A 24,931-nucleotide genomic window follows, 5' to 3' on the forward strand; every position below is an offset into this window, starting at 1 on the left:
ATTCTCATTATATTCGGTAAATCGTGAATTTTTCAGTTTTCAGAATAAAAACTTTGATTCCAAAATAGGCGACTTCTACCTACAATATGTAACTTATTTTGAAACATTTTGGTCAAGTTCCTATACGCCCGTGAGACAGTAAGTTATATGAGATCTACAGTAATGGAAGCTATACACTGATGAACAATAATATTTATATGCAACTTTAAAAATGGAATAAATGAAATGAAATTAAGAAAGAAGGTCAAAAGTAGCCAAAAAAAAAAAAATGAATCGTGTGTTCCCCTGAAACTTATCAACAAATTTCCAAATTCTTCATAAATTGTTATTCTTTTTTTATTTTATTATTTTTTAAAGGTATTTACAAGGAAAGAAGAATGAAATGTTTATTTATGAGAAAATATTGCTCAAGTTAAATACATCCAACGCCTAATTAAGTCAAAATCCCAGGAAATCTCTGATATATACGTGTACAGCTATCTTCAGTTCATCGTCAACATAATCATCATCATCCTCTGCTTCATCTTCATTCATTTCGCAGTCCAATTCTTCCTCCTCATCACTAACATCAAAATCATCGTCATCATCCATTCTCTGGTTTTCATTACAATCTTTGCCGGTTTCACGTTCTGCGCCGGACTCAGGTTTGAGGTTTACTCATTTTAGGAAGCGCCGCCTCGTATTCTGTAGAGACGCATCGAGATCTCTGAAACAGAAATGGAATTGTACTTCGTTTTATGACAACAAAGACTTAATGTTATTCTGTTCTTGAGACCGAGAAATGTCTAGGCATGTTGAAAATGCAGTAATATATTATTTCATGCAGATCTCCTCTAATTAAAAATCTATTTAATTTAATTTGCTTCTAACCTCGAGGAATGAGAGGACAATCCAAACACAATCTCAATCTCACACTAAATTAATACCATCTGTAAATAAAAATATGTGGAATAAATATAAATTTTGTCGGTATTCCATTAGAAGCCATACAACCCCCCCCCCCCCACTTCTTTAATATAGTAATCGTAAAAAAATATTTATTCCATATTTTATCGCCATCGTCGCACAGAAGATTATGACGTCTGATAAAATGTAAGTACATGTATGCATATATAGGCTTTTTATGCACTTTTCAATCAAAGAATTTGAAAATTATATATATATATATATATATATATATATATATATATATATATATATATATATACATTTTCAACAGTTAAATATACTGTGTTTTATTTATTGAATAAAAGTGATATTCTCTCACAGTGTGAAAGGATACCAAAATGATATTCTCTCACAGTGTGAAAGGATATCAAAGTAAAAAATAATTTTTTTTGGTTTTGTTTGTTTGTTTGGTTTTGTTGTTGTTGTTGTTGTTGTTTTTTTTTTTTTTGTTTTTTGTATTTTGTAGCTTGTATCATCTGTCTAAATAAAAAAAAATTACGTAACGTCAAGAGGCGATGAATAAGAAGTGCATGAAAGACAACTTTTTAAAGACGTAATGAAAATATTGGAGTTATCGTCCTTGACTGAACTCTTCTTCATGGTCGTCTGCTTTAATGGGAACAAAAGATATTGGGAAAAGGTAGGTCCTATCTGATATTTCTTTTGTAAATCCTTGGAAAAAATACTCTTTATTCATGATAAGCATTGTTACTATGTCTAAGGACCACAGGGCACTACCATTGTTTAAAAAATATCTGAAGTCGTCCCTGGCATTAATATTCCATTCTCATCCCCCTCCTCTCATGATCCCAGGAGGGGGTGGGATGGGGGAGTTAAATGCTCTGTTGATCAAAATAAATATACTCAGGCGAGGATCCAGGAATTGAAGTCAGAGGTGGCGCAAAAAGTAGGCAGAGGTCGGGGCAGGGGCGAAGCCCCCGGAAGCTCCTGGATTCTAGAGATTTTGTAGGGTAAAAATGAGGTCTACCAAGTACGACATTTTTGCATTTTCTCGACGAAACTATATTTACGCTAACTTTGACATATGGGGGGGGGTGCGCCCCCCCCCCTTAAATCCACCACTGATAGATCTACTTGCATTTTAAAATTCGAGCAATTACCAATGACTATTCTCAATTTGGTTACTGTTGTCAGACTATATGCGGTAGGCCTACATAACCAATGTCATCAACGAATCACTCCACAGATCTTTCTCTCTCTCTCTCTCATTTTAAAGCTTGCCCTCACCTAAAATAATGTTTAAACACAGTTTAGTGTCTGGGTATGAGAGCAATTTATCTTTTCCTTGAGTACTTACCCTAGGAGGTCAGAAGTAGCAATAGTGAGCGACCAGCTCTAGTTTAGGTTGGGTGTGGGGGTTGCAATCAAAAGACTCACATTTCTACAGATTCTGACCCATACGCCAATCTCCAAATAATCTGGAGAGACCAGGGTGCGTCTAGGGAGGGATTGGTACCCCTTCTCCCAACCTTCTACTCACAAAAAACGTACTGTTTATTTTATATGCCCTTTTACATTGATTTTATAACTAGGCCTATATATAAAATGACCTTTAATACTTGTATGTTTCTGCAATAATGTTTTAACCAATAGTAGGCCTATATTAATAACATTATTATTATTATTGTTTATTATTTTTTTTTCTATGGGTTAAAAAATTATTACAGAAATAAATGCCTGTGATAATGACGCAAATAGGGTTTTGAAAATATTTTATATCTTGAATCATGCATTGACATTTTTTTCAGTTTCCTTTCTGACATGAATGGCATTGAAAGTGATGAGAGTGAAAAAGACGATGAATTCAATGACACTTCTACCCATGCAGCGTCACCAAAAAGGAGACGTAAAGTTGATGTAAACACTGAAAATACTGTATTGAACCTCTTAAAATATTGTCGCTTATTTTTAATCAATGAAATATGTGAATATTGTTTTGGAGCAGCTTTGCCTTCTATAAATTGCTTTGGACGTGGCAACTTATGAATCACATACAATAACAGAAAACATTATACATCATTTGTATTATTCATTTCACATCCTGGAGTAAGAACTATATGCAATATATAGAGGATATTCAATTATTCTGTAGATGAATATGGAATTTATTTCATGAGTTGAACAGGATTTTTTTTTTATATTTTCACGACTGAAAGTATTAAAAAAATCCTGTCCCTCTCGTGAAATAAATTCCATATTCATCTTCACAACATTGAATATCCATGAAATATATGGAGATAACGAACAGTATTCAAGCTCAAAAGTCCATTATACAATACAAAATAGGAGCAGAGCAAACACGGACCTCCAAACATCAGAGGTGGGATCAGGTGCCATGGAGGAGTGAGCATCCCCTGCCGACCGGTCACACCCGCTGTGTGCTCCTTGTCATGATCGGGAAATAATGGAAAAATCCGTCTACAATTCAGTGTGTAAATAATGGCCTAACAATTAGTATAAAAAACGTCAGTCAGCATTTGACTCAATGATAAATTGTATTTGCTGACAAGGTCATTGTATCGACCATAAAACTTACGAAATGACGACTTTAAACGAGACAGCTGATATTCTTGTTTCATCAACTTATTTGTCAATAATTTACCTCGTTTTAGAAATTGTACATACATAGAGCATGCTCTTGCGTATCGAATCAACTGAGAGATATATACCCCGTATGCAGGTGATGGAGGTATATTGCTGCATAAGTAAGGGAAGTTGACGATTGAAAAGTTAAAGTCATCACGTTTATCATAAAGCTTGGTTGTTAGATTACCATTAACGTCTTTTTCAAGTAAAATATCCAAATATGAAACAGATGTGTGAGACTCTGTGGTATCTTTTATCTCAAGTTCACCAGGATATATCGTATCGACATAAGAATGAAAATAGCCATTGTTAATTGACAATACGTCGTCGATATATCTAAATGTCGAGTTGAACGCCACAGCAAGTGTTTTCTTCTTTTCACGTACAAGATTTTGGACAAATTCTGCTTCATATGAATACAAAAAAAGGTCTGCTAATAACGGGGCGCAATTGGTACTCATAGAAATTCCAATAGATTGTTGGAAGACCTGGTCTCCAAAAAAACACATAGATATTGTCAATCAGAAACTCAAGCATCTTTTTAATGTAAACTTCAGTGTACTTGTGTGTACAATCAGAATGTTTTTTAACAAAATAATTTTGCAAATGACCAATGACAAGGTAAGTATATTTACGAGTTCCATTTTTATTGAAAAAGCAGCTGTCAATGATATCAAAAAGCCTGGACTTTAATTTATCGTGGGGAATGGTTGTGTATAAAGTTGAAAAGTCGTAAGTTTTTAAGCTGTTGATTTTGGTAAAATCTTGTGATTTCAAATTTTCCAAAAGTTCCTTGGAATTTTTAAGTATCCACATCTGATTTACACCACTTCTCGAATATATTGTTGCACAGTACTCTTGAAGTTTCTTCTTCACCACTGATAATATCTTTGTGAGGAGTAAAGATAGAGGCTTGGTTGAACATTTACTGGAACCCGCTATGTATCTTTGTTTGTAAGGATTTTTATGAAGTTTCGGAATCCAATATAAATATGGTAATTCGAATTCATTTTGGTTGTTTGGAATATTAAAAATATTCAAAACTGACATATGATTTTGAAGAATTTCTTCCTTAGAAAGGGAACTATGAGTATAAGTTGGATTACCACTTGTAGAATTAAATCCAAGTTCCTCTAAAATACATTTAATATAATGATCCTTACAAACAAAGACAATGTTGTTACCTGCTTTGTCAGCAGGGACCAGTACGTACTGATCATGTAATCTATCTAATTCTTTTTTCACTTCTGGATTATTGAATACAGAAGGATAGATGGTTTTCATATTGCCTCTCAATCTTTTAATGCGCGATTTTAACATACATCTGATACATTTAATCCATTCTGACAAAGTGTCAAGGTCTTCTTTTTCATGTCTGGCCCATCGCCTGGCGTAGTCCTCTACAGAATCCATAATATTTATGAAATTCTTACGCCAGTTGAAGGATCTGGGTTCCCTAAATTTAGGACCTTTTAAAATTAGTGATCTAAGATCCTCATTATTAACTATATTTACGTCACCAGTAATAACGTGTCCAGCAGGACTATAGTTATAGGGCGAAGAAGAACATGAACACGATGGAGGATTATGTTTCAGATATTCGATATCCAGGCCCTGTAAAGTTTTCTTGTAATTAAAAAGTTTGGAAGCAATAGTCGACGTATATTTATAGGAAATACAAGGTGTAGTCTTTAACTTGAAATATGGTGGAATACAAGACTGGACCCTTTTGTGATTAAGGATATTACTTATATTAACCGCGTCAATTCCTTTGTTGGCATATTGAAGTTTAAGGAAAAAACGAATTGTTTTAGCTGCATTTTCTTCAGTAAAACGCGGGGGTTTAAAAAGCCTTTATATCCTCTATATACTAGTAATCCGATAATCGAATTATGAAAAAAAAAAAATCCGATTGCCCATCACTACTAGAAACGCATCTAACTCCAGGATGTGAAATGAAAAATACAAATTATGTATAATGTCTTCTGTTATTGTATGTGATTCATAAATTGCCACGTCCAAAGCAGAGCTGGTTAAAACTTGTTACCCTTAATGCCAATGAATTTTAGTAAACCAACAAGCATTTCATCCCATAAAAGTTATGATAAAAATAAGTTTACTTGTAAACTGAGATACCGTGAAAGATATTGGACACAAGGTTGTGAAATTGTTTAAAACGAACTCGAACTGGTAAAAAATAGCGCCATGTAACAGGATAAAAGTCTGTCATATGAAGAGCTTTCTTAAACACATACAGGGCAGTTTTCATTTTTACGCGATGTTTATAAGATGTTATTTAAGTTTTGCAATTGATTGAGGAATTTTTTTTCAGAATGAAGGTTTTGTGAGACCAACAACACCGGATATTCCGAAAACATCTCCTTACTATCAATACCACACCATCAACAGCGCTTATACCATGTCAGGTGTTGGTATGGTTTTGGTTTTCATGCTTTTTGGGATTTTGTAGGATTGGGCGTTTATTTGTTTTTATTTCTATTTGGAGAATTTCATGGTTTTTATTATTTCAGAATCAGATGAATCATTTGACCAGAATTTCACGTCGTCTTTTAATTTTGACGAGAATGCATCCAGTAGAAGTGACTTCCAAGTCTTAGACTCGAATGAATCATATGAAGTCCCACAGCTTTCCGAGACTCCAAAGGACCAATCGTATGAAGTGTCGCAAACTGCCGATGACCAATCATATGCAGAGTCTCAGTTTTCTCAGTCTTTTAATGACCAATTAAATACCGCCTCTCAACAGTCTCAGTCAATAGATACATTATCCACAGACACATCCACAACAACAGAAGATGTCGATACCAACGAAGATTCTCAGAGTTCATCTCAAAACATTTATGACGACATGAATATTGCTGACATCATTACAGGTATGCTGACATCTTTACCATAAGTTTATAGATGATAAAAAACAAAAATTCCACATTCTGTATTCACAGTTTTCGTAATTTGATTTTGTTTAATTTTTTTAGATATGAAGGAAAAGACTGCAAAAGTGTATATGCACTGGATGGAACTTTTTCGGTAATAATCTCTAACTATGACTTTTTCATCCCTATTTCTTTGATTCCAAATGTATTATTAATACAGAATACAATGTATCTTTCACTTGTTGCAGTGATGGCGAAAAATTTGAGGAGGAAGTCCCATCTCTCATTGATGATTTACTAAATCAAGCTAAACAAATGGAACAACACCTTATTGAACAGAAAGAATCGCTTCGTCAGAGAATTTATGGAATCACACGAACTCTAAGAATTGACAATCTTTGATGCCATTGATAATCAATTATTGGAAGCAAATTCTGTATACAGATGTGGTATGTGATCGCATTTTAGATGATTCCAGATGGGAGTTTGGACAGATTGCTTACTTTTGTGTTTACAATAAAATGTATGAATATACATGTATAAATATTTATTTCAAAAAGGACTATTGTGTCAATGCGATGTTACACAGATTCAAAAATAATGTTTCATCAAGCTTATATATCCTAGAACTCGGTTCTATACCATAATTACTTGTATAGCTCTTGTATTCAAAAATCACTGTAAAGTTGTACTTTATAACAATTCATATCATAAGACATTGCTGCAAAACTTTCCTCTCTGTTCATTATTAAGTTTCATACATGTATGTCTTTTTATTTCATTGAGCTTCTTTTGCGATTTAATTTGTTTATTTGCTTCGTTGCTGATGTGAAAATGAGATACGCTACCGTTTTAAGACTATAAAAAAACAAATTAGACGGAAAAAATGTAAAGATAACATAATTTTAAATGGGTGCTGTTCATTCTTTGAAAAGATATATATGTCAAAATATGGAAAGCAAGTTTGATGGCGGTATAAGAAAAGAGGATTGCCATGTCGTCGAGTGCATAAAAAGAGGTTTTTCAATAAAATACACTTGAATTTCACCTGTGGTTCTTTATAAAAAGAACTTCTGGTTTAGAAATTAAGCACTAAGATATTTCTTAGTACTAGTGGTACTACTAAGAATACATTTCGTAATGAACCTCGAAATCGAGTCGATTTCAAATGCTCGCCTCATCAGCTTTTTCATTGAACGATCGAAAATTCCAAAAATTTTTCAAAGGCGAAAATCCCGAGAGTGCATAATACCAAGCCTCAGCAACAAATATCATGCTGCTCTTGGAATTCCTTAAAATCTCTAAAACACAAAAAAGTAAACTGTCCAGTCTCGAAAATCCTATGATATTTTCCCGAGTTCGACCGAGTACCCCCCCCCCCCCCCCGCCGGTACCTATTGAATATTACATTATTGCCATTTTTAATTAGATCAGACATTTTATTCCGATAAAAAGTTGCACTTTCAACATCGAACCGGCATGCGCTATAATTATTTCCTTTAACTTGTTGCATTTATGTTGATCATGTGACTCATGCTAGTTTGTGACAGTTCAGTTAATCATCAAAATAATTTTCTTCCTTAAATAGTTTCTAAGATGTTTTCATGTTAAATAGTTCCTACGTTGATTATTATGCAGTATATAAATATTAAGTTCTACTCTTTCAAAAAAGAGATCATTGCCTACATAAACTAAATTGAATTTTGGGAAAAAATGCAATTGACATAATTTTTAGAAGTGTAGAAAATAACGATCATGTACTTGTAACTAAAAAATTTCTGAATTGTACCTATATTATGTATATTTTAGTAAGATATATAAATGTACTTATTCTAGTAGTATTTACTTATGAGGAAAGAGAACTTTTCGATATACATTTTCTTTCACATTAATTAATTTCATAAAAATGATCAGGTATATCCAATTTTTGTTGCATCTTCGATTAAGAAATTTCTATATCAATCTAATTAAAATTAGATGTTCCGAATCCGCTACCGCTTCTAATTTTAGTTAGATTGTTTCTATATCTTTTTAAAACGAGAAAAACACCCTTGGAACCCTCAGTTAGTATTTCTTTAACATAATAAACACTACAAAATTCATGATGAATTTGACAATAAAGGGATTTCACAAAGAAAGGAAAGTTTTAAACTGTTGTCCTTTACATAATATGAATAATCTCGTTCAGGTACCCACTGCCATTTTCCATTTCTGTTCGTCAATACTATATGCACAGTTCTCTCACGTACTTTTGTGACTGTTTCACGTGCCCAGTTAGTGTAAGTTATATCTGAATTGTCACTGTTCCACCATTTATTGTGTAGATAGTATATACTTCCCACACGAATATTCCATGATCCAATTGGAAAGTCTTTTTCTAAAATAATATTTTGAAACAAGAATAACATTTAATGGTTGAAATTAAACAAGCTAATCTTACCTCGTATATAAGTTAAACTGTACATTGCATTAAAAAAAATTAATGGCAATATTTTATACTAATGTTCTGAGACATAATGTTATATCATGATCACGATTGATAACAGTTTTTGGTGCCCTTACCAGGATTATTCCTCTTAATACCCAGCCATTCCCCGTATGCAGTCCCATACCATACCAACAATTCGCTGTTGGTTTTCAATTCTTTGGTTGTGAAATAAAATTTCTTTGAGTCACAGTTGAATGTGTCTATGTTTTCTTCAAATGTATTTCTCGCACAGTTAATGTATCGTAGCCAGTTGCTGATACTTTCATTCTTGCCGTCTATGTATAGGGTGCGATGACCTGACCCTACCTGAGATAAATAATCGTTACTATTGAAATTATTAAGTATTTGAGTCACATTAACATTTAATTTTTTATCAGGAACCAAATGTGGTTGCATTGACATTAAATAAAGTCTCAGTTATTTCTTTTCGTGGGCGTTTTTAATTTACCTGTATCATGATAAAAATGTTACCATAAAAGTATAATGTTTTCTTTTTAAAATTCATTCAAGGGAATCGATAGTTCTTTAAATTGTCCTTTCAGCATTTTTTTTTTCATTCATAGAAATTAGATTGAATTCTTATTTTTCAACTTACAAAACTTCATTGAAAAATGTGCACCTCTTACTTGCCAGGTATAAGTGAAATCTGTTGTATAGTCTACAAGATCTCCCTCATATTCACCAAGAATTGTGTGTTTGGGAACAGGGATGTCGGACCATACCCCCAAACTTGCACGTGGAATGAGAGATTGACGAACGGAGAAACCATGGGGAGTTGTCAATAAACCTCTTTTCGGGGAGCCCTTGGGAACCTTTAATATATTTAAATAACAGGCACTTTCATCATATCATAAGCATAATTACTATTACAATTAATTGTATACCAAAAATACTATTATGTTTAAGCAGAATATAATGGAAGAATTACCTGATTTTGATTCAAAACATTAATTTTGCTCTGATTTAAGCTTCCCTGGATATATGCTTCACAAACTATAAAAGATAAATATGTCTTGAATAATTCCTATAAAAATAAGCAAGAGAAGTGTGTCACAGGACAGTTTTATCGAACTCAGAGCCATAACTTTGAAGTAGTGAATATGTATAGGAATAATTTATTGTTCGTTTGGTTCTTTTCTTTAGCATGAATTAAGCTTTGACGACACGTTCCTCAACAATATATAAATTTTCCCAACACTCTGTCATTTAAGTACGCTACTTTAACAAGTTTCCTCACAAAAAAATTGAGGTACCTTACCAGGCATTTGTGCAAGATACCAGAGAACGGTGTTTCCTGTATAATCCTATTAAAAATCACTTCAATTGTCAATATCACAATTTTTGTTGTATTTATTTTCTAAGACATTTTGAAAACAGTTTAGAAATCACAAGATAATGTCATATTTTGAATATTTCTTATATATTAAAGGAGAAACAAAACAGATATTTGAGTAACGTGTGATCGGACCTAAATAAAAAATACTTAAAATCAGTGAGGTTCATTGATTTTCATTTAAGAAATGAAATAAATTAATATAAGACCCCCCCCCCCCTTCGAAAGTCAGGAGAACGTTTCTGACGACCTATTCATTTTTATCCTTATGGCTGTTTCAACATTTTATACGAGATCAAGCTAAAAAAAACGATAAGCGAGATCGGTGAGGGTAAAGCTGCCAAATTAAAAAAAAGAAGGTCTGGCAAAACTAGGCATGGACAACACATTAAATGATTAGTTACCTTGGGGCCCTTGTGACCTCGGAGTCTGGCGATACATATTTAAAAATAAACGTCAAGACATGACATTAGACAATATTGGTTCCTTGGGGACCTTTAGACAATTGGATAATGGTTATATAAAAGTTTTTAAAAAATCAGTAGGATATGGAATAAACCAATTGATTCTTTGGAGAAACACATATAAAAATACATAGTACTCACAAGGACATGGAACAATAATGAGTTGGTTTTTTTTTTTAATTTAATGTTGAGCGGAGCTAAAACAGTCAACTGTAAAATGGAAAAGACGGGGAATAAACCTGGTTTTATAAGGATGTATTTATATTACACAAAAGAACTTACATTCTTTTCGCAGACTTTCTTTTTCTGTGTCGAGATTCTCTTCCTAAAACGAAAAGGATATTGATGACACATCTACTTGAAATATTTTTGCTCCACTTGTAATAAAAGTCTTTGTTCATATTGACTGTATACGTTTGCTTTGCTTACCTTAAAACTAACGCCGGCATCGTTTGCAAGCGTGCCCTTGTTTCCTGAAATAAGAAATGTGCTTTGAACATAAAGATTCTGAGGATTTTACATAGAGATACATGCATTGCATTTAGTAGTAATTTAAAACTTTATATAAATTTACATAAATCTATATTCAAATTTTCGTTCAGTGGGCATAGCGAGGTCTCCTAAGAATTTTTCTTGTATTTTTAAAAACTTGAAAATCGTCCAAAAATCATATGTTCAGCTAGAGAACGTTGGAATTATGACTGGTTGTTTGCACATCCATAGAATACACAAGTTTGGTATGTGTAACACATATTTACTTGAAACTCAAACTGCTTAAGATGATTTTCATACAGGCACCATCTGAATCATATGAGATGGCACGCCTACCTTTTGGTCATATAGTTTTTACGTATATGTGGGAATTGAACTGCTCTAAAAACTATTTTGCGCATTTAGAGAATTGATATCACTTTTGTAGGAGAAAGAAGAGTAAAAAGAATTCCTTTAACAAAATGAAAAAACGCGTAGAAGGCTACTGATTCAATTTTTAAATTCAAAAAAGATGAAGATAACGAACAGTGATCGATCTCAAAATTCTTAAAAACATGCAATACGAATTTTTGAACAGGGCATAAATCACTGACCCCTGGAAACTCCTTAGATGGATTAAGTGGCTAGGAGGAGTAAGCATCCTTTGTCAACCGGTCACAGTCGCTTTGAGCCCTATGTATTGATAAGGTAGACAGACTAATTAATTATAATAACAATGACCTAACGATACGAAGTAGGTAACATGTCAGTCAAAATACGAAACAATGACAGGTATTCGCAAATAAGGCCATTATGACGACCATAAAAATTCCGAAATGCTGACTTTAAACGAGGTTGCTGAAATCTCTGTAACATCAACTTATTTGTCAGTAGTCGGTTTAAAAAATGATCGTAGTCAGAGCAAGCTACTAAAGTTTTTTTGCAATGCTTTTCACATAATTTACAGGGAATATCTTCATACTAAGCAATCTTTTTTAGTAAAATTTTTATCGCTAGAAATTGTATGGCAAATTGGAAGTACAACACATTAATTTATTGAAAATCCATATACAACTGTACATCAAATTAAATGCAAGCAATACTTTGCTTAACAGAAAAGGACATATATCAGCAAAGTACCTCTGGATAAACATTTTTTTTTTGCATTTTAATCCCTATATATGGTTTTCAAATAACTAGACTTGAGATATTTTTAAATCTTTTCGTTTAATACATACTTTTTTAACATGTTAACTGATTTCATTGTATATAGCGGTTCATATAGTACCATGATTTGGTTGCTGACTAAATTTTTACTTAGTTTGCAAAGAAACACTCTCAGTGTAACTGAGCGAGGCTACAGTAAATTGTCACTTTTGCCGACTTGTTTGTTAAATTTATTCTGTGTGTTTGATTTTAATCAAATATAGTAATATACAGCAGTATGTTGCAGTAAGTTTCTAGTTTTACCGTTTTGGTATTCTTTGCATGAGAAAACAGCCCCTATTGGTTTCCTTTGATGAAACTTTTTTAGTTTCCAAAAACTTATAATACATCTATACAAGACATGATTAATCATAAGTAAGAACAAATGGATTGCAACAAACAGCAACAATAAACCCCAACTTAATTCATTCAGAAAATGTAGTAATAATCACATTGTTAGACCTACTTAATAAATACTGGGTTATAACGTTTTCTTCCTGTATTGAATTCAGAACGGCCAAATAGCCTCCTTCTCGTCGACAGACTGACGTCGCTGTATCACGTGACAACTTTTCTGCATGAAAGACATAGCAATGGTGGTTCCATTCCAAAGAGTGTTCCTTGCATCTCATTGTAAGACGTGGAGTGGCTATTATGCATAAAACAAACAATCAAATTCCTTTTTGTAGCCGAAGAAGCAATTTTTAAAAATAAGTACATGTATTATGTATGAAGGCCTCCAAAAACTAAGTACTTCTAGATAAATAAAGGTACCTCAATGAGACTTTGCAATAAAATATTTTCAATAATTAAGTGACTTACCATTGGTCATTAAAAAAGATAGAATAAACTTAATATGAATCTTTCTCCACTTGGCAATCATAACGGATATTATGTTTCTCCTAAAATAAAAAAAAAATTGTCTTTGTGCTGTATTATATAACTTTATTATTATATTATATTATATTATATTATATTATATTATATTATATTATATTATATTATATTATATTATATTATATTATATTATATTACTGTATTATTGATGGTGAGAAAAAACAAAACTTGTGTGAGGGAGATTATTATTTTTTTAATTGTTTATGAAATGACACTGTCCTTCATGGGTTTTTTTAAGGTCTTTCGTCTTCACGGAAGACCTTATAGTGATTCTACTGTTTCTTATTATTATTATTTTTCCGCCCACTTAATATTTTGCACGCGATTTCTCGGAGACTACTGGGTGGATTTTCATGAAATTTACGGAAACAATGTGTTGTTATCTGAAGTTATTTTATCCGAGAGATTTTTTGGAAATTCGCTTCCGGTGCCAAGTTACGAACCATTTTCTGAAATTAAAATAACATTTTGTCCACGGATAATCTCAAGAACGGTAACAGATATCAACGTGAAACTTTCAGGGATTATAGATCGTGATAAGTACTATCCAGGACGCGACCTTTCGTTCGTTGTCAGGACTTCCTGTCGTTACCATATGCGAATTTAAACAGTCGAATTTTCTAACTTTTTTGTTTTCTAAAATTTTTCTGTTTTTTTTTTTTTTTGGAATGTTAATAGAGACCTTTCTTATAATGCTTACTATTTAATTTTTTTAAATATTGATAATCTAAACTCGAGATATTAACATTTGAAAATCTGAAGCGGGTCCAAAATGGCGGCTGTCTCAATCAACTCCGACATTTCGCGAGTAGGGGGTTAAAGAGGCAGCTGAGCGTTTGCTTGAACGAAAGTTACATAAGGATAAATGAAATGTAAATGGATGCTTTGATTGTCACGTAGTATTTACGTTGCATTTCTAAGTCAAACTAAAATTGGTTTTGGCTGGTTCTCAAAGTAGAAAAAGAAAAGACTAAATGTGTAAATGAAATAAGATAGTATACCTACTACCTTTTGTTTTGCACCACGGAAAAACAGATCTTAAATCATAGTTATAAGTAAAGTTAAAGAATACATGGATTGTCACGTCGTAGTTACGTTGCAATTCTGTGTCAAATTCAGTTTTAAGCCAATGTGTTCTCAAACGTCATCTATAACTGGTTTTGGCCGGTTCGCAAAGTAAAAAAGAGAAGACTACATGTACAAATGAAATACGATATCTACAACCTTTTGTTTTGCATAATAGAAAAAACAGATATTAAATCATGGTTATAAGTAATAGTTTTTCAAGAGACAATATATATAGTAAGTGTAAGACGTGACCTCTGTTTTCCCATGCGCACTTGTGTCATATTAAACTAATAGAAAAGACAAAGGTAAGAAAACCGTACTTTAAAAGATCGCTTAATGAATTTTATAGAAACATTTTTTTTCTCAAAGATCTGATGCAAGTTATTGAACATAAATGGTGTCTGATTCCTTGACCGTCGTAAAGCGATGTTTGTTTTTTGGCGAAGCATTCCAACACTTTCATGAAAGAGTAACTAATTGGAACGTTTTTTTTTATTAATTTCATTCAAGCTTTTACACCTTTTTAATAGAACATTCCAAAGAAAAGGCGCGAAGATTAACTCGTGGCGTTTGGCGCCAAATTGTGAATGGTGACCCGCCTTTCTTAATTCTAAGACAGATGCACTATTGCAGAAGTATATACAAGTAGATTTAGAGCAGTTGTCCCAATAGCGTAGTATTTAGCGCGTTGGATTTTCATGCTGGCGACTTGAGTTCAATCCCCCTTGTGTCCAATTATTTTTTTACTTTTTTCAGCTCGATTTTACGTTGTTTTTTTTTTTTTTAGAATCGGATGGAAGACCTCTCGTTGCTCGCAACGAGATTGTATCTAGTTTTGTATTTATATTTGTAAATATGATGTCAACAAAATAATTTCACCTTTCCTAGAATCATCTTTCATTGGCGTTTTGCGTGGGGTTCATATTCAAGGTAAATTGGAGATATACATCATTTTTCAAAATACGCTCGACTTATTAACGTTGTCATTAAATCTTTATTTCAAATAACAATCTGTCTAAATTGATAGGAGTGGGAATTGATGAATTGTTCATTGTTAATTTGATTAACATGTGCCGGAAATATCAGCATATACTTGTTACATATAATTACGTGATTCAAGATATAAAAATCGATACAGCCTTTTTTTTCTTGTTGAGAAAACTCTGTTGTCAATTAAAATCAAAAAACGTGTCTTTGATAAAGGTTTCAGGAAAATCCTCACCATTTTTGTTTTGTTTTTGATTTGTTTGTTGTTGTTTTCTTACAGAGTTTTTGAAAGTCACTGGTGCTCGTGTTATTAAAAAAGTCGTGGTTTGTCAATGATTATAGACACGTACTAAAATAGATATATTCTATTTTAGAATGAATTGCCATATTTAGACCCTAAATCATACCAGGCAAACAACTAAGAACATTCATTATGAAAGAAACATTGATGAAATATGACTATCACTGTTACATCAAAAAGCGTATTTTAATTAGATTCTAAATCTGAAGACAAAGATAATCTGTTACTTAATTTTTAGCTCACCTGAGCCAAAGGCTCAAATGAGCTATTCTGATAGAAATTTGTGCGTTTTCTGTCGTTGTTTAGTCGTCGTCGTCGTTGTTGTCATCTTCGTCCTAAATTTTTCACAATTTCATCTTGTTCTTCAGAACCACTGTGCAAATTTCAACCAAACTTGGCATAGAGTATTCTTGGTTCAAATGAATGACTATGTCCCCTTCAAAGGGGAGATAATCAAGTAAAAAAGCAATGGACCAGGAAAGACGAAAATTATTTGAGAGCTTCCTGGTATAGAGTAGATTCAATATTTGTTCAAAACTTGGCCAAAGAGATAGAGTGGGACTAAAGTTTACCATGGGAATCAATAGGGCAAATAATTTTTTAAAGAACAGCAGGGCCATGACAAGTCATATTAATTTGCAAAAATCCTTAGAAAGTAAAAATGCTCGAGATATACCGGTATTTAAACCATGGCCACTTAGGGTAGCATGAGGCGACGATTGGTGATCAAAGTATTACGCAGGAATATACCCAGTTAAGAACGTATCTTTGAAATTCTTCTTCTAAAGAACAGCGGGCCCGTAGTAAATAGTTATACTATTGTATGCAAGCATCCTCAGGTAGTAGATATACATGTATATGTGTTCAAATCATGGGCCATCTGGGGTATGGGTTGGGCAACAATATTAAGAGAACAAAGATTGACATGGTAATATATAGGAAAATACACGTATCTTTAAAAGTCAGCAGGATCATGATTAGACATACAAATATGCAAGCATCCTCAGGTAGATTTGATGGTCATAGGGTTATGGTGGGGCTACAACAGGGGGATAAGAGTTTTGAATATATGGGAAATTTATATTAAAAAATATGTTTTCAAAAGGAGGACTTCAATAAATAGTACAATATGCAAACATTCTTATGTTGTGTGAACACATTTTTTTTTCTTCAAATTTTGAGACTCGGGGTTAGGGTGGGGCAAAATTGAGAATCAAATTTTTACATAATGCACGTTTATAGGAAAAATTCTTTAAAAAATCTTCTTCTCTTTAACAGCAATTAACCCCATGTTAGTCTTACTCATATTGAAGCAGCTCGATTGTTGTATAGATTCGAGTACACTTAATTCATAACCTCTTGGGTCTAGGTTGGGGCCACATTATGGGATCAAAATTTTGCATGCGGGTAAATTTACGAGTAAAAAAAAAATCTTTCGAAGAAAGCAGGTCCAAGGTGAGCATTGTGGCCCATAGGCCTCTTGTAAGAAATGCATAAGACGTTGTGGAGGGATATGATAGTTTTCAATTTTAAGAAAATGAAAGAAAAAAGTAAGCCAATGAGTATGCTTAGAAACGTACCGTCAGAGAGAAAATAATATTCTAGTACTTCTTTAGTAAGGGGGGGAAAAAACTTTTCTTTAAGATGGAAATATTTTCTTGGCTGCAAAGAACCGCCATACTATTCATAGAAGTAATTATTTTGTTCAAGAAAAGTTTATACAGAAAAATGCAAATTATTGCTGGCTTACTTCAAACATAATAAGCGGTTCATTGATTGTTAAAAAATGAACATTACTACTATAGGTAAAAAAAAAAATGCCTATCTAAAGAAGAATTTTAATTTAATGAGTAATCTTGAAGATATGTTTGAAATTTAGTGGCTCACAGTAATTGTTTTTTTTAAAATATACATGTAATATTGGCATGTTGTTAGTGCATGTATCTTCATTTTATCGAGTATATTGAGTAAAACCTTTTGGGGCTAAATCAAAATACATGTAATGAGAAAACTACCTATCTAATTTTTACATAGTCTATGCTTTTTGGATTTTTTTTTTTTTTAACTAAAAAATATATATTTTTTCTTGACTTCTTCTTTTTCTTTAAACCAAAAGAAATATCCTTATTTAATGTAAATGTAGATCAATAATGATACTTCAAAAATTAGCTCATTTTTTAGAAAATAAAACATTTTATTGAGTTGAAATTAATGTAATACATGTATTGAAATATTTATTAGTAAAAATCAATGTTTTCGTCATAGAAAAGACATTTCAACAAATTCTGTAATTCATCACCTATTTTTTCCATGTTACACCAAAAAAAATCACACATTTCTTTCAGTCAAACCGTACCCCCCCCCCCCCCCCACCACCACCACCACCACAACCACCACCACCAAAAATATTTTTTTTTTTAAAAATCACTAGATTCAAAAGCCAAACCTATTTCATCTGTAAAAAATTAAATTGTGATGTACTAAGTCTTGAAAATCTAATTACCCTAAGCTCTGTTTTATTATTTCTTTTTTCACTAATGTTATATTTTGCCCTTCATAACCGATATTGCATATCATAGGCGGATCCAACATGCTATATTTAATGTCACCTAAAATTAAGAAATACAAAAATTCCAACCGGGGATTTGGTCCTTAATATTTTGTAGGAGTGTATATTACAGATTCCATCTCTAAATGACAAAGATAAAGTTTGTAAGAATGAACAATTGATAATAAATTTGTTAATATTTAACTTTTTAACAACGCGAAGAATTTGCATTTTCCCTCTTTGAAATTACAGTTTTTAAAAAATGCTCACACTTACACTTATAGTTATTAAAAATCCTTTCTCATATTCATCCTTAAACAAATTTTTTTGGCAAAAAACGAAAAACTTTTATGTAAGCGATTATATTAATACCATTGATCACCCACTGGCGCCGTAACTGAAGCATGCAGTGTCGGATGATTAAAAACGCTCCATATTGTGGTTAATAGACAGAAAAAAGCTCAGTTTTTGTAATTATTTTACGAAATTGATATTTGACATAGAGTTGATATATTTATGTGTCGCTCAAAGATATTCTATTAGCATGAAAGGTAAAGATGCAAAGTCTTGAAACATTCTTATTGATGCATTTAGACAATGTGGCTAGTGGTACTGGCTAGTAGTACTCTTGTTTCTTCGGAAAAAATAAGCCACATAAATGTGGCGAAGTCAGAGTGACACGGTAATCATATTTTAATTAAGATTAAAGATTATCATTCATGACGCGAATATACCACATAGGTGAATTGATCATCACTACTCTATAAGACTGTCCCACTACATTGATCGAATATTTTACACTGAAAAACCAAGGGCAAATACCAGACAAAGCATCTCTGTCTTCATTTAACACATAGGCGTCGGAAGCAAATTGAAGGGGGGGGGGCTAAACCAACAAAAAACGTTTGGGGGGCTAAGCCCTAATTATCAATGCCTATATCAATCCCTAGCCCCCCCCCCCCCCCCCCCCCGGTTCCGACGTCTATGCAACACCTTACAAGTATTATACAACACTCTCACTACTGTACTATTTTAGGGGAAAAAAATAAAAGAATTAAAATTATTTTTACATGAGTTAATTTATACAAGTGCAATTAGTATTTTAATGACCCAAACAGAAGATGCAGTATCGGATGATTAAACAAGAGGCCCATGGGCCACAACGCTCACCTGAATAACTTTGGCCCTGCTGTTCTTCACCAGATGATCTTTTTGTAATACTTATTGTGGCCCCGCCCTACCCACGAGGGTCATGATTTTAACAATTTAAAATCTACACTACCCTAGGATGTTTCCATATAAGTTTCAGCTTTACTGGCCAAGAGGTTCTTGAGGAGAAAATTTTTGAAGATTTTTCCTATATATTTCAATGTAAAACTTGGATTCCCTATTGTGGCCCCGCCCTACACCCAGGGGTCAAGATTTGAATTCTTTAGAATTTACGCTGCCCCAGGATGCTTCTACAAAAGTCTTAGCTTTTCTGACCAAGTGGTTCTTGAGAAGAAGATTTTTTTTTTCTGTATATTTCAATATAAAAATTGGATTTCCTATTGTGGCCGCGCCCTGCCCCCAGGGGTCATGATTTTAACAATTTAGAATCTACACTACCCAAGGATGCTTCCACATAAGTTTCAGCTTTTCTGGCCTAATGGTTCTTGAGAAGAAGATTTTTAAAGATTTTTTCTATATATATCAATGTAAAACTTTGATTCCCTATTGTGGCCCCGCCCTTCCCCCGGGGTCATGATTTTAACAATTTAGAATTTACACTACCCCAGCATGCTTCCACATAAGTTTCAGTTTGTCTGGCTAAGTGGTTCTTGAGAAGAAGATTTTTAAAGATTTTTTTCTATATATTTCAATGTAAAACTTGGATTCCCTATTGTGGCCCTGCCCTTCCCCCGGGGGTCATGATTTTTACAATTTAGAATTTACACTACCCCAGCATGCTTCCACATAAGTTTCAGTTTGTCTGGCTAAGTGGTTCTTGAGAAGAAGATTTTTAAAGATTTTTTCTATGTATTTCAATGTAAAACTTGGATTCCCTATTGTGGCCCCGCCCTTTCCCCGGGGGTCATGATTTTAACAATTTAGAATCTACACTACCCTAGGATGCTTCAACATAAGTTTCAGCTTTTCTGGCCCAATGGTTCTTGAGAAGAAGATTTTTAAAGATTTTTTTCTATATATTTCAATGTAAAACTTGGATTCCCTATTGTGGCCCCGCCCTTCCCCCGGGGGTCATGATTTTTACAATTTAGAATCTACACTACCCCAGGATGCTTCCACATAAGTTTCAGCTTTTCTGACCCAGTGGTTCTTGAGAAGAAGATTTTTAAAGATTTTTTCTATGTATTTCAATGTAAAACTTGGATTCCCTATTGTGGTTTCAGCTTTTCTGGCCCAGTGGTTCTTGAGAAGAAGATTTTTTAATGACCCCGCCCTATTTTTGTCTTTTTTTGATTATCTCCCCTTGTAAGGGGGTTTGGCCCTTTATTTTAACAATTTAAACTCCCCTTCACTCAAGGATGCTTTGTACCAAATTTGGTTAAAATTGGCCCAGTGGTTCTTGAGAAGAAGTTGAAAATGTGAAAAGTTTACAGACGGACGGACAGACGGACGGACGGACGACGGACAACGGGTGATCAGAAAAGCTCACTTGAGCTTTCAGCTCAGGTGAGCTAAAAAGCTTTTCAAAAGGAACAAATAACGTATTTTCACTTCGTTACAACTCCTTTATAAAAAAAAAAAAAAAAAAAAAAAAAAAAAAACTATAGGAGAATAGCATTTTTGAAGAATTCAAAATTATCCTAATTTTAGTAAACATTGCACAGTGTTCATCCAAATCAAATCTTAATAAATGGAATTATGTATCTTATTGTACATGTATCTACTTGTGTTCCAAGTTTTATTGAAATCAGACGACCACTGTAGGAGAAATAGCATTTTGAAAGTATTTTCTAACCAGTAGAGTTAACAAGAGGCCCAGGGGCCACATCGCTCACCTGTTCACTTTGGCTAGGAAAAAGCAGAAATCAGTTCAGTATTGAAAAGTTTAAATATAAAAGTGGTTCGTGGAATGGGGGGGGGGGGTCGATTTGAACAAACTTGAATCTACGCTTCCTAAGGATGATTTTGAATTAATATGACACATAATGGCTTTGCTGTTCTTAAAGTTCATAAACCCTCTGTTCACTTAAACGAAATGTTTCTCTAACGCCCCTGATTTTCCAAAAGAAAAATATTTTATAAGTAAAATGCATACAATTTTAACATAGCTTGCGGGGCAAAATTAGACAAAAAGGCATTTAAACTTGACAAATTTATAAAGAAATAATAGACATTTATCCAATTAAGAGTTATCTCTCTTATCAGAGTATCATTGATCCTTAAGAATTTTTTTTAATTGATATATCCTTTATATTCCTTATAGCTATGATCCCCTGTCATGGACCCTCTATTCTCCTTGGGGTCATGGTTTGAACAAAGGATGCTTTTATATTATTATGAACAATCATGGTTTTGCTGTTCTTGAGAAGAATTTTGAAGATTTTTCCTATGTATTCCTATGTAAATTTTGATCAACAATTGTGGACTCATCCTACCCCCTAGGGGTCATGATTTGAACAAACTTGATTTTACACTACCTGAGGATACTTCCACATAAATATGACCAATCATGGCTTTGCTGTTCTTGAAAAGAAGATTTTTAAAGATTTTTGCCTATGTTTTCCTATGTAATACTTTGATTGCCCATTGTGGTCCCATCCTACCCCCGGGGGTCATGATTTGAACAAATTTGAATCAACACTACCTCACCATGATTCCCCATAAGTTTCATATTGTCAAACACAGTGGTTCTTGAGAAGAAGATTTGATGCCATTAATTTTTCACGAATTCATAATTATCTCCACTTAGAAGAAGGCGTGGCCCCTTCATTTGAACAAACTTGAATCCCCTTTACCAAAGGATACTTTGTGGCAAGTTTGGTTGAAAATGGCAAAGTGCTTCTTGAGAAGAAGATGAAAATGTGAGTGTACGATAAGGACGACATTTCGATCAGAAAAGCTCACTTGACCCTTCGGCTCAGGTGAGCTAAAAATTGAAGGAGCAGTCATGCTTTAAAAGAATTTCAAAGAAATTTTTATTTTAAGTAACAATGGCAACACTCTTCCTGGAAATCAAACTGATACACAGAATAATGTATCCTAGCACAGTCTACTTTCAAAGTCTTATTGAAATCGGACCAAAACTGTAGGATGTAGCGTTTTGAAAGAATTTCAGAGAAATTTCTTTTTTTTAAGTATTCATAGGAACATTGTTTGACAAAAATCAAAAACAGATAATTATATAGATATTTGTTTCTTTGTATAGTCTACTTGTATACCAATTCTTACTGAAATCAGACCAAGAAGCATTTTGAAAGAATTTCAAAGAAATGTATCTTTGTATAGTCTATTTGTGTATTAAGGAGGTTGGATCCTGCCATCAAAAGTAATGAGAATTTTTTATCAAGTATATTTTTAGAATTTATACACATAGCTGTATTAAAAATCAAAACAAAAAATGGGGGTCAATGCGCTTCTTTTGGCGCTACAGAGCATTTAGTTTGACCTTTTTGCACTGTAAATACGTCTTACACATAAATCAGTTTTTAAAGTTTTTCCTTCAATATTTTTTGTTCAAATAAATTATGATGAACAAACACAGTCTTATTTCATCTTAAATAGACACATTAAAATTTGAAACAACGAAGAAATTTTCGAATTACTCCGCATGTTCAATTATTTGACCTTTTTGCACTCAAACATTTTCATTTTTCTGGCATTAAAAATTTAACAAGCAAAAAAATCATTTGAAAGTAATGACATTTTACTGAATTTAAGAAGAATGGTTAAAAGTATCGTATATATTCAGAAAAGAAAATTAAAAGTGGGGGTCTGTGATGTTAATTTTTAGATATTACTAAAATAGTGCTAATTTTAAGCTTAAATTAGGGCTATTTTTTTCTTCATTTCAACAATATATTTGCTATATTTATCAAATATGATGATAGAATTCATGACAGTTTATTTAATAGATAATTTAGGACCAGTATAAAACAGTCCACTGCACAAAATAACTATGTGTGCAGCCTGCATGTAAAAATAGGAATCCAAACTTAACATACTTTAAATACTTCGAAAGAGAAAAAATGATCATTTTCTTCTAAAAAACCTTCCGCCACAAAATATAGTTCCTCACTTAATGCTTTTGGTATGGAATTTAATCATGGAGTTTTAACTGAATATAGTTAAAATGGCATTGTAGAATCCAAATCTATTGCAAGAATTAAAACATTATGCAGAATTTTTGAAATATAGATTAAGATAAGAATCTGCTCAAAAGCTCAGGAGCGAACCTCGTTAAGTCTTATTGAAATCGGACCAAAAGTGTAGGAAGAGTATCGTTTTAAAAAATTCCTAATGGATAGAGAACAATTTTAGTTTATTTAAACATAGGTAATCAAAGATTACAAAGCTCACCTCGACGAATGTTATCTATAAGTAAGGCATATATCACATCATATTCTTTTTCTAGTTAGTGTACATCCAAGATCAATATCCATGCAAGTTTGTTTTAAGTAGGACTTATAGTTACTTGGAAATAGACCTGCTCAAAAAACTTTTAACCTGTTTACTAATCAAGAAAATTTGGTCAGTTCCAACATCCAAAGCAAGTCTGGAAATTTTCATCCTTAGATGCACCATCTATGCAAGTTTAATCATAACAGGCCATAATATTATACAGCTACTCCAGAATAAAAACTTTAATCTGGTCACTCATCTGGAAAATGTTGGTCAGATTCAGAATCCAAATCCAAAGTGTGGTAGTGTCCATCCCTAGATACATCATCCATGCTAATTTGGTTAAAATAAGGCTAAAATTTACTCATGAGGAAAATCTAGGTTGGATCCAGCATCTGAAGCAGGTTGGTTAGTGTACATCCCTAGATGCATCATCCATGAAAGTTTGGTCCATGTAGGGCTTATAGTTACTTGGGAATGCGCCTGCTCCAAAATCTTGACCTGGTCACTCATCTGGAAAATCTAGGTCAGATCCAGCATCCGAAGCAAGAGTGATAGTGTCCATCCCTAGATGCATCAATCCATGCAAGTTTGGTCAAGGTAGGGCTTATAGTTACTTGGGAACGGACCTGCTCCAAAAATTTCAACCTGGTCATTCATCTGGAAAATTCAGGTCATATCCGGCATCCAAAGCAAGTGAGGTAGTGTCCATCCCTAGATGCATCATTGAAGCAAGTCTGGTCAAGGTAGGGCTTATAGTTACTTGGGAACGGACCTGCTCCTAAAACTTTAACCAGGACGCCTACGCTAACACCGACACCGTCTCGATTTCGTAGAGGTGAGCTAAAAATGGTAAAGATCTTCTAATTAAACATGCTCTTCTTCTTTACCACATGAACAAGAACAAATTCTATAATATGTAATTTATAGTTACTTGTGGACCTGCTCCAAAAACTTTAACCTGGTCATTCATCTGGAAAATCTAGGTCAGATCCAGCATCCGAAGCAAGTGTGGTAGTGTCCATTCCTAGATGCATCATCCATGCAAGTTTGGCCCAGAAAGGTTTGTAGTTACTTGGGAATGGACTTGCTCCTAAAACTTTAACTGGGACGCCGACGCCGAGGGTATAGCATAAGCTCATCTCGACTTT

General features: G+C 33.3%; 2 protein-coding genes across 3 annotated transcripts; one reads left to right on the forward strand and one right to left on the reverse strand.

The window, feature by feature from the left end:
• Window positions 1-1,541: 1,541 nt before the first annotated feature.
• LOC133202361 (uncharacterized) lies at window positions 1,542-6,985 on the forward strand. Of its 2 annotated transcripts, none has more exons than XM_061338206.1 (6): window positions 1,542-1,588; window positions 2,718-2,826; window positions 5,888-5,987; window positions 6,087-6,449; window positions 6,552-6,603; window positions 6,698-6,985. In XM_061338206.1, the coding sequence occupies exons 1-6, from the start codon at window positions 1,563-1,565 to the stop codon at window positions 6,849-6,851; spliced, it is 804 nt and encodes a 267-aa protein (XP_061194190.1). In that variant the 5' UTR covers window positions 1,542-1,562; the 3' UTR covers window positions 6,852-6,985. The 2 variants fall into 2 exon arrangements, with proteins under 2 accessions (XP_061194190.1, XP_061194264.1); XM_061338280.1 differs by having other exon boundaries at window positions 5,888-5,981.
• A 1,563-nt stretch (window positions 6,986-8,548) lies between these two features.
• Window positions 8,549-13,294, reverse strand: LOC133195912 (histone-lysine N-methyltransferase PRDM7-like). Its single transcript, XM_061331898.1, has 6 exons — window positions 13,234-13,294; window positions 12,878-12,985; window positions 9,866-9,930; window positions 9,564-9,749; window positions 9,012-9,243; window positions 8,549-8,826 (listed from the first exon to the last, which is right to left on the reverse strand). The coding sequence occupies exons 1-6, from the start codon at window positions 13,292-13,294 to the stop codon at window positions 8,549-8,551; spliced, it is 930 nt and encodes a 309-aa protein (XP_061187882.1).
• Window positions 13,295-24,931: the final 11,637 nt, after the last annotated feature.

Source organism: Saccostrea echinata, unplaced genomic scaffold (genome assembly GCF_033153115.1).
Source record: "Saccostrea echinata isolate AGI-Se365-2 ecotype Australia unplaced genomic scaffold, CSIRO_AGI_Sech_v1 ptg000001l, whole genome shotgun sequence".
NCBI lineage: Eukaryota > Metazoa > Mollusca > Bivalvia > Ostreida > Ostreidae > Saccostrea > Saccostrea echinata.

What these genes read in the sequence shown, in the direction of transcription:
- LOC133202361 (XM_061338206.1), top strand. Translation starts at nt 1,563, where the DNA reads ATGGGAACAAAAGATATTGGGAAAAG. An exon ending in AAAGGAGACGTAAAGTTGAT is followed by an intron (nt 2,827 to 5,887) that starts GTAAACACTGAA and finishes ATTTTTTTTCAG; the next exon opens with AATGAAGGTTTTGTGAGACC. An exon ending in TATTGCTGACATCATTACAG is followed by an intron (nt 6,450 to 6,551) that starts GTATGCTGACAT and finishes TAATTTTTTTAG; the next exon opens with ATATGAAGGAAAAGACTGCA.
- LOC133195912 (XM_061331898.1), bottom strand. Translation starts at nt 13,294, where the DNA reads ATGATTGCCAAGTGGAGAAAGATTCATATTAAGTTTATTCTATCTTTT. An exon ending in ATGTTTTGAATCAAAATCAG is followed by an intron (nt 9,750 to 9,865) that starts GTAATTCTTCCA and finishes AATATATTAAAG; the next exon opens with GTTCCCAAGGGCTCCCCGAA. An exon ending in ATTTCACTTATACCTGGCAA is followed by an intron (nt 9,244 to 9,563) that starts GTAAGAGGTGCA and finishes TATTTATCTCAG; the next exon opens with GTAGGGTCAGGTCATCGCAC.